Source organism: Blennius ocellaris, assembly GCF_963422515.1.
Source record: "Blennius ocellaris genome assembly, chromosome: 10".
NCBI lineage: Eukaryota > Metazoa > Chordata > Actinopteri > Blenniiformes > Blenniidae > Blennius > Blennius ocellaris.
Genome location: NC_137659.1, coordinates 21,792,279 through 21,807,535, shown reverse-complemented (window position 1 = coordinate 21,807,535; position 15,257 = coordinate 21,792,279). Strand labels below are relative to the sequence as shown.

Genomic DNA, 15,257 nt, shown 5'->3' with positions numbered 1-15,257 from the left:
AACGCTGCAGCGACACGTCGAGCAGCCACTGACAGACGCTCCAGCCCCGGATCCTCTTCATGTTTAATTCATTTTAAAATACTTTTTTTTTAGGGTTCCACGAGGCTCCAATGTTCCAAAATATCTGTGACCTGCTGAGACCCGTCCACAGGTCAGAATCGCTGCTCCACCGGGGAATTCTGCTCCACCGGGGTCGTCCACAAACACAACGCCACACCTACACGTCGTCACATTTCTTAATTACAGCACTAATCTTTTTTACAAGTCACACACTGAGAAACTGACCTGCTCACATTTTCTCTACAGTTGCTGCAGTAAATTTGATGAATATTATATTACCATAAACTACCTGGGCCCAGTTGTTCAGAGCTGGGTTATTGTTTAACCGGCCGTTTAATACATTTAACCCACCGGTAACTTAAACAACACTGTTGTCTTGTTGTTCAAAACTTGGGTTAACTTTAACCGGGTGTTAGCTTGACGTTAACTTTAACGCACCCCTGGACCGCCGCTAACTAGCTAACAGTGGTTAACTCTCACCATGGCTAACTAGTTAACAGTGTGGTTAACTACCACCATGGCTAACTAGTTAACAGTGGTTAACTCTCACCATGGCTAACTAGTCAACAGTGTGGTTAACTACCACCATGGCTAACTAGTTAACAGTGGTTAACTCTCACCATGGCTAACTATTTAACAGTGGTTAACTCTCACTATGGCTAACTAGTTAACAGTGTGGTTAACTCGCACTATGGCTAACTATTTAACAGTATGGTTAACTCTCACTAAGGCTAACTAGTTAACAGTATGGTTAACTCTCACCATGGCTAACTATTTAACAGTATGGTTAACTCTCACTATGGCTAACTAGTTAACAGTGGTTAACTCTCACCATGGATAACTATTTAACAGTGGTTAACTCTCACCATGGCTAAATAGTTATCAGTGGTTAACTGCCACCATGGCTACCTATTTAACAGTATGGTTAACTCTCACTATGGCTAACTAGTTAACAGTGGTTAACTCTCACTATGGTTAACTAGTTAACAGTGTGGTTAACTCTCACTGTGGCTAACTAGTTAACAGCGTGGTTAACTGCCACTATGGCTAACTATTTAACAGTATGGTTAACTCTCACCATGGCTAACTAGTTAACAGTGTGGTTAACTACCACCATGGCTAACTAGTTAACAGCAACCTACGTAAACACACACTGATTAAGGTTCTCTTTCACATGGAGCCATTAAAAGGCTCATTTTATGGCTAAAAAATAAATCCATCTTTCATTTACAGTAGTGTGTAGTTTGTTTGGTTTATTTGGTAGTTACTGATGAACCAAAAGTCTGGCTGGTTTATAAAGAGGTTGTGTGGAGCGTCTCATAGCGGAGCAACGCAGCCTCATACACACTCTCCCTTCATGAATCTCACAACCAGAGATTAAATTATCTCATTCCCTCGCTTTATTCATTTGAGTTAACGACTTATTATCTCGTCTTTTTTTCTTTTTTTCCCTACGGCCACTCAGTCCACTTTCTATATTGTTCTCCCGGTTCAAAAATAAAAAAAGATGAGGCAACATGATTCCATCTGATCATCCAGCTCAGTAGTTTGTCATGTTTTACGGTAGTTTTATAGTAGTTTGTCATGTTTTATGGCAGTTTTATAGTAATTTGTCGTCTTTTATGGTAGTTTTATAGTAGTTTGTTGTGTTTTATGGTAGTTTTATAGTAGTTTGTCATGTTTTATGGTAGTTTTATAGTAGTTTGTCGTCTTTTATGGTAGTTTTATAGTAGTTTGTCGTGTTTTATGGTAGTTTTATAGTAGTTTGTCATGTTTTATGGTAGTTTTATAGTAGTTTGTCGTGTTTTATGGTAGTTTTATAGTAGTTTGTCGTGTTTTATGGTAGTTTTATAGTAGTTTGTCATGTTGTATGGTAGTTTTATAGTAGTTTGCCGTGTTTTATGGTAGTTTTATAGTAGTTTGTCGTGTTTTATGGTAGTTTTGTAGTAGTTTGTCATGTTTTATGGTAGTTTTATAGTAGTTTGTCATGTTGTATGGTAGTTTTATAGTAGTTTGTCGTGTTTTATGGTAGTTTTGTAGTAGTTTGTCATGTTTTATGGTAGTTTTATAGTAGTTTGTCGTGTTTTATGGTAGTTTTATAGTAGTTTGTCATGTTGTATGGTAGTTTTATAGTAGTTTGCCGTGTTTTATGGTAGTTTTATAGTAGTTTGTCGTGTTTTATGGTAGTTTTGTAGTAGTTTGTCATGTTTTATGGTAGTTTTATAGTAGTTTGCCGTGTTTTATGGTAGTTTTATAGTAGTTTGTCGTGTTTTATGGTAGTTTTGTAGTAGTTTGTCATGTTTTATGGTAGTTTTATAGTAGTTTGTCATGTTGTATGGTAGTTTTATAGTAGTTTGCCGTGTTTTATGGTAGTTTTATAGTAGTTTGTCGTGTTTTATGGTAGTTTTGTAGTAGTTTGTCATGTTTTATGGTAGTTTTATAGTAGTTTGTCATGTTGTATGGTAGTTTTATAGTAGTTTGTCATGTTGTATGGTAGTTTTATAGTAGTTTGTCGTGTTTTATGGTAGTTTTGTAGTAGTTTGTCATGTTTTATGGTAGTTTTATAGTAGTTTGTCGTGTTTTATGGTAGTTTTATAGTAGTTTGTCATGTTGTATGGTAGTTTTATAGTAGTTTTTCATGTTTTATGGTAATTTTACAGACGAGATATAAACAATGCTCAGCCGTCCACCACTATGTTTAAGACAAAACACGGAAGCACAGAGACGTGAAAGTGGGCGGAGCCGCGTCAGGTACGCTAACCACAGTTATTAGCCTCACAGTTCACTTTGATGGCGACGGGATGACTAACCCTGTTCTAAATAACTTACATTTAACAGTAGGTTAGCTTAACGGCGGGTTAACCAGCGGTTAAACAAACCTAACTTTGAACAACCAGGCCCAGTACGTTCAGTCAATGGAGAAAAAGGCGGTTCTTGTCTGACAGTGACGTATTTCACAGCCAATCAGGAGAGAGGACTTTGTCCCATAGGAATGTGTCAGTGTGGTGTTTGTGTATTTGTGGAGAGAAACAAATTCTACAGGTACACAACTCATAGTACACAACTACAACTTCATGGTACACAACTCCAAAGTCCACGTTTACAAGTGTCTGAACCTTTTCCACAAAACAATACCTCCATAGGCTGCATTCCTGAATTGGACGAGCACGTGCAAATATTTTAAACAGACTGTCTCCCAAAAGAAGTGAAACTACAGAATAGTTTGCATTTCAATCCTTAAAAAAAAAGTTATTTGCAGCAAAGGGTTGATTGGCAGGAAGTTGTGGTTTTATTTTGGTGGTGGTGGTGGAGGGGGGCATGTGTGATACACTGACTTTCAAAGTCCAGGGATTTCATGCTCATACAGGACGTGTGGTCATTAACGATCACAGTCAAGTATCACTCTCTCTCTCTCTCTCTCTCTCTCTCTCTCTCTCTCTCTCTCTCTTTCTCTCTCTCTCTCTCTCTCTCTCTCTCTCTCTCTCTCTCTCTCTATATATATATATATATATATATATATATACATACAAGGTAAAAGCTATGAAATGTAAAGTCACATAATATATGTAACATGATTTCAAAATAAGTTAGTGAGAATAACACGGCTACTGACACTCTAGTAGCTGTGATGTTCAGTTATAATATAATAAAACGCCGTGTTAAGTGTGAGGTCACGTTGCCCTGATCACACTCTGGATGTATGGATGCAGAATAACCTCTTTATTATAATTTTTTTTTTTAAACCAATACCAACGATACCAATACTGATACAGTTTATTAAGAATTCCCACCAGAGGCTAAAAGGCACTTTGTTAAGAAGAAAAACTGTCGCTTATCTATAGTTGAAGACATTTCTCATGTTTTTAAAATCAGTACTTTCTCCTTTGCAAATTGATGTTTTTTTTTAATAGAGGTGGTGACTCAACAGTAATCAAAACAGTATTGTCTTGATTGTGATTGATGCGTTAAACTATAAATTCAACTGCAAATTTCACAATTGACTTATGAAAAAGCACATGTGAGCAAAGCATCGCACACATAAAACCACTGCAGATTTGTTCACCACATAATAGAAAATGCATGATACAGTAGAACAATAGTGCTTTATAACATGAAGGCAAACTTTTACAGAAATCCAGAGAGAAATCTTGTGAATTTAGAGACTTTTTAAGTGAGAAGTGTAAAAATATGCGAGACTTTAGCCAATGTGATGGTTTGAAACATGTGTTAAGAGTAAATAACACACAAGGTGGGAGAGCAGAGAGCTTTCCTGGGAAAACCCTCAATCCTGTGTATAATTTAAATTCATTTCACATAATAGAAGATTTTAGTGAAATTCTTTTTGTAAACACTTTTGGGGGTAAACAAAAGGGGAAAATAGTTGATTTATTTAAAACACTCTATAAATTTAAGACAATGCACTTATATTATGAGGACTTCTATGCCTAAACTGTCAATGATAAAGTAAAAATGACCATTCTAGATTATGTGTAATCCATCAAAATGTTGGAAATATTGTATTTTGGCTCCTTTCACCGGACAAACGGAGACACACACTCACATTTACAGCTATGAGACACATTTGGATTAAGTTTTTTGACTGGTGAAGGATATTGAAATACCCATGCATGCACAGGGAGAACATGCAAAGCCTCCACACACACACACACGCACACACACACACACACACACACACACACACACACACACACACACACACACACACACGTGTTAAATAAATCAGTGTCCTGAAGCCTGCTCTATAAATAGGCCGAGATCAGTATGTGCCTGGCAGCAGCACACCCCGCCTGTACTGTGTTACCCTGAAGCCCTTCAACACTCAGCGCCTCGGGTCAGATAACATCTGTGGAACAAAGATTTAGTCTGCAGAAGGAAAACAAAAAATAAAATGCTGATTGGACTGATTAACCTTCAGCTGCAGCGAGGGAGGGAGAGTATTACAGTATTACAGTATTACAGTATTACAGTCCAGTTAGCCGTCGGTGCAGCAGAAGATCAGACGACTCAATCAGTGCTGGCATGCAGGAATTACCAGCAAACAGCTGACCACACACACACACACACACACACACACACACACACACACACACACACACACACACACACACACACACACACACACACACACACACACACACACACAGCGTAGCATCAGTTCCCTGGTTCCCCCCGGGGGGGTCAGGGGAATGCCTTTTCCCAGCAGGAAGCTGCTCTGAGCGTATTGAACCCTCTGAGCTGCAGCTCGGTAACTCCTGCTCTCCTTGTTTATTTCACACCAATAATACTGAACAATTGATGACAAGCATAATATATGAATACATTGTTGGTGCAGGTTTTTCCAGTAAGTCAGATTTAGGCTACACTGTTGTTGCAAAAAAACAACAACAAAAAAAACGTGCATGATAGCATACAACCAATGACCTTCATCCAATTCAGAAAAGTGAAGCTAGAAATGGTGAAATATCTGTGATTTTGGTTAATATGATGCTTTGCAACATGTGTTACCCTGTATATTAGGTTGTTTAACACTTTAAGGCATTAAAGCAACTTTTGATAAGTGTGTGTGTGTGTTTGTTTTAAAAAGCAGTGAGTAAAGCTCAACGCTGAATTTATTGTGAGGGTATTGTAATGGTGTGGCGGTTGCCATAGTTACAAGCTACATATAAAGACCTAACTCATAGCTTCTATAAACAATATGAAATTTAATTCATATTAAATTAAACTAAATTGCTTCTTTTGCTTCAACTTCAAAAGTACCAGTAGGAGTGCTGTTGTTCCAACTACTTGACCGCAAAACACTTTTTTTTTTTAAAGACGACTTGAAGCAACAGTTACTTTTTACCCACATTTGCTAGTTTGCCTGCATAAAATATCTAAACTGAAACTATATTGAAACCAGAAAAGTACATTACCATAAAAAAACAACAACATTCAGATCTCAGGGTGAAGTTTGAATCGTGGACGTGACTTTGATTACATGCTGTGATTTGTACCTAAAAGTAGAATGACATACTCAAATATGCACTATTCACTATTCAAGTCTCTGCTGAGGCAGTTTAAATTGATATTTCTGGGCTGGAAGAACATAAATAAATGACGTGAATCAAATAATAAAAATGTGATATTTTTGTTTTCCATGTTACTTTTTTCTCAAATATGTAATGTCATTTGAACTGCATGCATTACATTTATTGAAAACAGTCTTGAATGGGGTCCTTTGTACTTGACGATTACAATGTAGTATAAACATAATTATAGCCAAGTAAAAAAATGCTTTTTTTTTTTTTTTAAATCTCCTCACTTTCAATGTTGGAAGTAACTAATTGCAAAGTATTCAATGGAGTTTTTGAGAGTATTTTTTAAATACGTAATATTACACACCAAACCAGCAGAGTAGCGTGAGTACACATCATTATTATTCTTTTCAGCCGTCAAGCATTAATTTCCCCGGCTTTAAAGTAATAGATTACAGAGTATTTCACTAAAATGTGTATTTATGTGCACACTTCATGCAGCAATTAAACAATTCAATACCTGCAACTGACAATACAAATATATTTAATTGAGAATTAATCACGAGTACTATTTTTAACCGAGCATTGTATTTTTGGCGAGAACAGTACTTTTATCTCTAGCAGGTTTTAATTCCAATAGTTACAGCTCTCAGCAGTGAAGCAGTTTCAGTCGATTTCACAGTGGTGGAAGTAACTATATACACTATTACTGTAATTAGATAGCATTTTGGGGTTCTCGTGACTATTATTAGTATTTTTAATCGAATTGAATGTGGACAAAAAGTAACTTTTAATCCATTGGTATCTTTGACAGCCTCTTGTAAGTGCTTGTATTTTAAAGCAAAGCCTCCGAGGCAGGAGCAGTGCTCCCGCCTCCCCGGCGGCCACTTGCTTGCGCCCGGCGGCCGGAGGAGACGAGTGGTACTCACTGAGCGGTAGACGTCCTCGCTGCTCTCCTCGTACTTCTGCTGGATCCTCTCCTCCAGGAAGTAGATGCGCAGCTTGAGGCTGAAGTTCTCCTTCTTCAGGTCATTCAGGTGCTGCGACAAAGTACGGTAGCCGTTAGACATGGCGGTCAGCGAGCACCGGCGCAGCTCCGCCTGTCCATTACACGGTTCACAAATCAGATGTGGAGCCGCCGTGGACGGAGTCCATGGCATTAGAGGACGGCCGCCGTCCCGGCGTGTCCCCGCGTCAGAGTCCGGTAACCGTCAGACATGCTACCTCCACGACAGAATGAGCGGCATAGCCAAAAGAGAATTACAAAAAAAGTCTAATCAGCCATGGAGACAAAATCTACAAAACCACACACACTAACACACACACACACTAACACACACACTCCAGTGTTTGCGGTGCAGAGGGCTCCTCTGCAGCCCGGCGGTCACAGATGCAGCCCGCTCTGCTCCATGGTGGGTTGTATTCTGACTGCAGAGGGGACGGCAGCTTATTTTACCAGAGGAGACATCCCTGGAATCCCAGACTGCCAGGGGAGATGGATGGAAGGAGAGGAGAGGGGGGGGAGGGAGGAGGAGAGGCTCACAGGCACTTGTGATATGACAGGAAATCTCACTCCACTGTAAAAAAAAACAAAAGAGGAGAGCTGATAGGAACAAAGCAGGAGAGGAGGAGGACTAAAGGGAGCGTCTTTCTGTCCACTTCTTCCTTCCGCAAACATTAAAAATCAATAGGAGCTGATGAGTCTAATCCGGATGCCCTTCCTGCTGAGAACCGGGATTCAAACCCCCAACTTCCACCAAAACCTCTGCTCACGCTAATATTTCACATTCATTTATTTAGTATGTGGGCGTCACAACAAAAAGCAAGTCTCCACTTGACTCTGAGTTATATGATCGGAACTGCAGGGGCAGATCCAGACAGATTTTAGGGGGGGTGGGGGGGGCAGAGACATAAACATGGAGTGGCACGCAAAGGCAATCAAAAGTCAAGCTGACACTTTTGTTCCTAAAACTTCTTCCTTCTTCAGTTACTGCAGACGCTGCAACCAAGGATGGGTTTCCACCCCCCCACCCAGAAAACAACCTTTTTAAACTCCTTTGTTGTTATGATTTATAACGAAAAACTTCAAGCAACATGCACAAGTAGCATTCTTCAACTAATTACCTAACTGGATTAATTGTCCACTAACAATCGCTTATCATGTTTGAATGTTTTTATACCAACTAATTGCATTTAAATGACCACAAGTCCTTATTTTTTGCACATTCTTTCATGATTATACTGGAAAGAAAGATCATGTTCACCTCGATCCAACCTTGACTGCACATTTGCACAACTAAAATATATATTTTTCTTAAATCAAGTCACTTCACTGCTAAAGCTGTGAAACGAAGGTGAAGCAGGAGACACGGGTTTGAGGAAATGTGAGCACCGAGAACCACGATGCTAATAATAGAGAAGCGTCCTGAATGTCGGTGTGGAGAATCCCCGACTGTCCCTCAGAGGAAAGACTCAACCACAGATTAGAAGCAGCAGAGAACCCTCCAATCTGCACGTTTTCTTTTAGATTTTGAGAAGCAGCAAAAGCTCAGTCAAATTCGGCCCCCAGAGCTCAAAACGGTGAATGAGACAATGCGGTTACGTCACTCCCGGTTCCTGAGGCGTTCATTGAGCTTGTCCATTAAAGTGTCCCGTTACATGCTGCTGCTAAATAATTCAGCGCAAAAGTGGGCGAGGCGCCAAACTGATCCTCCGCACAACGTTCGGGAAGAAGACATCATGCACGCCTGGAGAGTTTTAGCATCCCCTCACTTCGTGTGTGTGTGTGTGTGTGTGTGTGTGTGTGTGTGTGTGTGTGTGTGTGTGTGTGTGTGTGAGGCGTAAACGTGACACATGGAAGACATGTCAGTCATGCAGTGAGTGCAGCTGGGCTCCCGGTGTCACCTCAGCTCTCCTCACTGTCACGCCTCCTCCTGTGTGAGGAGCTCAGCAGCTCCCCCTACTGTTACTTTCTCATCTGCTCACGTCAACAGTCGTGGAGAGGGAGGCCACTGGTGGCCATCACAGGAAGTGCACGGGATGCACAAAGAGGCTGTGTGAATATTTGCACATCTTTTCCAAACCAGATTAAAACTCAAACAATGTGCGAGTCTATATCTATATCTATATCTATATCTATATCTATATCTATATCTATATCTATATCTATATTTATACATACATACACACACATCATAAATAAATGTTCCCGTGCCGCCCGATCTATCCCACATATTAACAGGAGCCATGAGAAGAGACTTCATAATGCCGTCCCGCTCCAGCGCTCCTGACAGCCTCTTTTCTACCAACATTAAAAGGAATTCTTAATGCACATATTCTCTAAAATGCACGTTATAATACCCAGCGACAGCAGCAGAAAGTGGGCCACGAGGCCGCCGGAGGCTTCTCGGGCTTTCCATCCTGCACACAGAGCGTCCCGGTGCTCTTCTGTTCTCAACAGACTTTTTTTTAAAAAACTAAACAAAAAAACCTGGTTTGACTCCCTTCAATTCCAGTCAGTATGGAGATTCAGTGGTAGTTTTTGTAGGTGCTACCCGATGACAGTGTGCAGTTATAGTAGTCATAATCATGGCGAAGATGTAAGTATTTACACTCACATTAAAGGTACAACTTGTAATATTCAAATTTTACAACTTAAAAAAAAAAAAACACCACTAAAATAATGTGATTCCATTGATGTGCTAACCAACTAGCTCCAGGTTATCTGATCACGTTGTGACTCTGTGAGGCTCGGATTGTTTACATTCTTGGCTTTTTTCCCCATTTTATATTGCAAAAAAAAATCTAATGTCATCCATTCTTATTAGTCGCTTTATTCTCATTGACGTTGAAGGAAACTGTCTGACTCTTCAAAGCATCGCTGTGTCACTAAAACCTCGGCTTGAGGGGTTTAGTTTCAAGAATTCAGATTGGTTTTATGGACTATTGGGGAATTTTAAGACTCCATGTGTGCCTGAAATAGTTTTGGTTTTGTTCAAAGTATATGTGTCGGAGTCTGATTGTAGTTTAAAGAGTTTTTTTAAGGAGTTTAAGTTAAATCCAAAGAGTTTAGGACAGTTTTCATGTGTGATTTGGCGAGTTCAGGTGGAAGTTTAGTTTTAAGAATAAGTGCTTACTTTTTAAAGAAAACATCCAGGCGTATTCTAACAAGTTAATGTCGAGTTGGAAACAGTCTGGGTCTCTTTAAAAAAAGTTGAAAAAAACCCAAAACGCTTCAGTAATTCAAAGAATGTGAGTCTGCCTGTGAGGAGACCAGGTGTTTATTTTTTTAAGCGTCTTTGTCACTATTAAACTCCAAGTGAAGTTTTACGGTGGTTTACAAAAGTATTAATACTCCTTGAACTTTCCCACATTTTTTGTCACATTACAACGACAAATGTATTATATTTGATTGGGATTGTATGTGAGACCACCTCATGGACAATAATGGTACTTTAAATGTCCCACATTGCTTCTTTAAACTACGCTCTGTCACTTTGGTCCATAGTTTTAGGCAGAAATGTATGTTTTTAGAACTTTAGTCCCTTCTGCTCATGCGCCAGTAAACAAACATGGCGGCCCCCAGAGTGGAATGACTTGCAGTCCGTATTCTAGTTTTATCATTATATCAGTAGTTTAATAGTTGAGACTCACCCCTTCTAGTATTATTCCATGGTGGGCAAAGGCTACCATATATTTTCTGAAAGCTAACAGTCTCAGGTGTCTGAAAATACATGATAACCTTTTAAACTTGGGAGCTTTTAGAAATTACAGCTCGGCAAAGGTTGGAAATTACGAGAGAAAAAAAACAACAAACTGTGAAAATGTAAAATTGTAATAGCTCAGCATACAAAAGTGATATACATTTGCAATAAATGCGTACTTATAGGTTTTTAGATATGGGGAATTCATTGATGGCCCTCTGTCATTAAAGGTCAAGGTCATCCTCTAAGGTCAAGATCAAAGTCAAAAAATGCACACAGTTAAGGACATGACTTCAGTTAACGTGCTCTCGATACCACCACATATATTCTATAGCTCCAAAAGCAATATAATCTTGAAGGCAAGGCTATGGGCTTTCAGGACATGTGTACAGCTTTTTGCCGAGCTGTAATTTCTAAACTCTACCAAGTTGAAAAATATTATATATACTACTTTTTTTTTTATTTTATTTGCCTCTGCCCCATTGACGATATCCGATTCGTCATCAGTCCATACGAATGTCGGGTTCTCCAGATTTTTTTAATGTTTATAGCGTAATTCTCTGCACACATTTGTGTGGTTTCATTACTAAAAAAAGCCTCAGCGCCCTCCCGTGGGCTGGCATACTGACTACATTGTTGTCAGTGTGTCCGCCATAGATATACACACTGGATGCCGCACCGCCAGCCAGCGCCTGTTGACGCGACGTGCCTACAGCGCCGCCATCTTGGAGAGGTCTCCCGCTCGTGCTAAACATAAACACCCCAGACTAGAAAATCCACAAAAACACTTGTAGCTCGCTTGCTAGTCCACGTAGCAACACAAATAATGCCTCATTTTAAAGCTGAGGAAAAGCTCTATCCCGTGGAAACCTCATGGGAAAATTATTGCGAGGGGGGGGGGGAAGACTCCCACAGGAAGCTTTACAGTGAAGTATTATTTGTGTTGCTATATGGACTAGCAAGCGAGCTACAAATGTTTCTGTGGATTTTCTAGTCTGGGATCTTTATGTTTAGTATGAGCGGGAGACCTCCCCAAGATGGCGGCGCGAAAGGCACGTCGCCTTGAGGCATCTAGTGTTTTATATCTATGATGTCCACTGCTGCAGTGTCAACACACCCCCTTTTTTCATGGATTAGGTTTTGTCACATGAAACGTAGTGGTGTAAACGGGGCCGCAGAGGAATCACCGCGCTGCGCGGGAGGCTGTCCACTCATGAAGGTGTGTGAACAGTTAAATACGTGTCTGTGCCGACAACTTGTCCACTCAGTACAGGGTGTCTGCTCTTATCTGGTCCCCTTGTCCAAGGTCCGATTGAACACATAATTTGGACGGCTTTGAGTGAAACGGTCGACATTTCTTCTCTTTTTCCAAAATTATTCATCCAACTGACGGCTGGACGGCTCGCCAAAAAACTGTGGTCTCAGGGGCCGTCCACACCATGAAAACGGTTCAGCTAAACCAGCTGTTTCTGGCCTGTCGTCCACATGAGGTGAAGTTTTAGAAGCGTGAAAACAGTTTGGGTTTTTTTTTACGCGGGTCCCAGAGTGGGGAAATTCTAAAACCCCGGCTCATGCCGTCCAACCCTCCGGGGTGTGGATGGCAAAGTCGGCAAAGACAATCATCTGTGGAAAAAAGATGAGGTAATTGCCCCCCCTCTTCCCCCCGCGGAGGTCCGTGATGTCATCAAATAACCACAACAATCAGGGACTACAAGCCTCGTGTTCAGTCGTGTTGAGTCGTGTTCATAGTGACGTGTGGACGGAATGTTTTTCGAAGAAGGCTGGGAAGAAAAAAATATCGTTTTTCTCATCGTGTTGATGAGAAATACAACAGACTTCCCCCCTTCTAGAAGATCCATCTTTGTTAGAGCGTGTACATCTATTTATGCCATTACTGTTATAACACATTAACACACCATCATCACCAAAAAGCAAAAATACAATAAGAGTTAAAACAAAGTGACTCACTATTGCCACCTAACATACCATCACATATAATCACATGGACATACTGCACCGTTAACCCTTTATAGAGCACACCCTTCCTAAGACTCTAAGTCAGTGACACACGTTTGATTATTATGGTGCGACAAGCTATTGTATTTGCTCAAAGTATCCATAACTAGCAGTTAACTCTGTTATCTACACCACATCATTCTTTATGTATACTTTCATCTCTATACTTCTAAAGGTAAATGCAACAAGAAAGCCAATGCACTGGGAAGCAGGCTATTACCCTGGGTTTATTCATTTTACAATCGGCATTTTGGAATAAACATGTAGAAATGCAGCAGTTGATCAAAAATTACCACAAGCGCCACAAAACACAGGAAATAAGTGGTCTCACCTGTTCAAACTGCTTGAGTGTGTGTGGCTGGAGAGGCGGAGGGTTGTCTGTTTCATCGCTGCACAGATCTGAAACCGCAGGACAGGGACAATCAAACAACGACCACGGTGCAAAGTTGGAAAGGACGATTAATGTGTCGAGAAGATAGATAAACAAAAAGCACTCACCTGTCATGTGACCTGTACTTTTGGATGACGAGTCCTCGTCCTGTGCACTATGAGACAAACACCAAAGAGCTGAGTGAACACGCAGCGTACAACGAAAACACACATAAAACTGGTTAAAAGTGGCACTTTTACAAAAATCCTACTGATGTAAATCCATGGCAGTGTGGTCCAGATGGGACATAAGAAGAAAAATACTCTTTCTTTGTGATCCTGTAAAACAAAGTGCCACTGAACCAGTGTCTCTACAAAAACCACGGTGGCATTTAGAACCTCTGTGGGAGACGTCGGGGGTCGTCTGTGACTCCCAGCAGGGGGGGGGGGGGGGGGGGGGGGGGGGCACTGAGGGTCAGCCTCACACCGAGCCAATGTTGCTGATTATCTGCTTCCTGCCAGTCAAAGCTTTAATCTAATTGTCACCAGCTGATAAAGCAGCATGTTTCAAGATAACGTTTCACATTGTGAGACAATCGCTGAAGTATTCTTCACTCCTGATGAAGTTGGCTTTACGTATATGTGGAGAGGTCAGCAGGTCATCACAGGGGGAAACAAAACCACTGACATTCACACCAAAGGGTGATTCAGAGGTACTAATTACCGTAACATAACACAGTGTGGGGGAAGCCAGAACCCCCACAGTGACAGAACCCTGACTGGAGAGCGACAGCCGCATTCAAAACAACACAGATCTTTAAATCCAGGGACTTTAAAAACTAAAACAAAAAAAAAACATGTTTGTGCCCAATATATTGCCAAACATTCCCACTGCAACCTGAAGTCCGTGGAGATGCATGGCAGTCAGGCTGACGGTGTGGAGAAACAGAATGGGTGTAACGAAGACTGGTGACGGAGGTTTCAAGTTGTTTTTGATGGTGCTTTGTTGCAGTGACAGATTTACTGAGTAATGTGGGGATGAGACCTGCACTCGTCACGTGAAACACTACAGCAGTGGAGACAGATGAAGAAAAATCACCAGCACCGAGATGCAGAGGTTTTTTTGTTTTTTTTTAAATCGGTTGGAATAAATAATGATTAAGTAATTAAAGTGCTAAATTTAGACCCTTCAGGAAAGTTCCTGCAGTGGAAATGCAGCAGAACTGCACAATGACAAGCTCTAGAGACCAGCGCTCGCCACTAAACCACCACCTCTCTGCCAGCGGCGATGCTCCATCTTTACAAAGAGTCTTTCAGACCGTGGAAAACTTTTGTAAACCGTACAAGTGACGTCTGCTTCAGCTGAGGTAAATACTGCCGAGTCTTTGCGTGCAGATCATTAACAACACAGGCCAGACGTGGTGAAGGTGCACGGCACCGCTGGCCCACAGCTGCTGTTATGTAACAGTCGCCCGCCACGTAACACAAAGTCTCTGTATGGATGAAAACAAGAGAAACGTTCCGTCCAGATGTGAAATACACTGGCGAGACATTAAGACTTGTTGTAGTTTCGGGGTTTGCACCAATCCCCCTGTGCCAATTTCTCGCCTGTATCACAATTTGAAGAAGGCTCTCCCCCGTGCCTGCTGCTCTGACGGCGCCACACAGGTATTTTAACACGGCGGTGCCACTTTACACTCTTTACATTTGGACAGTTGGACCAGCCCTGCCTCCCCAGTCCCCCCTCGTCTCCGTCCAGCTGCCAAGCGCCGGGACAGCTGCCGCATACCGGAGCAAAGTTAAACGTCAAAAGTCCACCTGGCGGGTAAATAGTCGACGCGCTGCATTTTTGGGCAGGACGGGACACGACACAAGTGTTTCACAACCGTTTTCTTCTTACAACATAGCACCTCGGTCTGAGTCCCTGTGCCGCACCATTGTCTTCTTCTTTCCTCCAACAAAGAAAAAGTTCAAGTATAACCAGGTTGAAAGTACAAACAACACGGCATGGCGCTCAAAACTACACTGGCAGCATTTGATTCAGTGTAAATAATCTGAATTTAAACCATGTTGA

At 41.2% G+C, this 15,257-nt stretch overlaps 1 protein-coding gene across 4 annotated transcripts in view; it reads right to left on the bottom strand.

Annotated features, from left to right (window-relative positions):
- Positions 1–7,529, bottom strand: part of LOC308135409 (myomegalin-like) — a 47,688-nt gene extending 40,159 nt beyond the window's left edge. For all 4 annotated transcript variants that reach the window (XM_080503376.1, XM_080503379.1, XM_080503377.1 and 1 more), the window contains exon 1: positions 7,025–7,529. In XM_080503376.1, the coding sequence (XP_080359502.1) occupies positions 7,025–7,255 (231 nt within the window). In that variant the 5' untranslated portion in view covers positions 7,256–7,529. The remainder of the gene's footprint in view (positions 1–7,024) is intronic.
- Between the last annotated feature and the right edge of the window lie 7,728 nt (positions 7,530–15,257).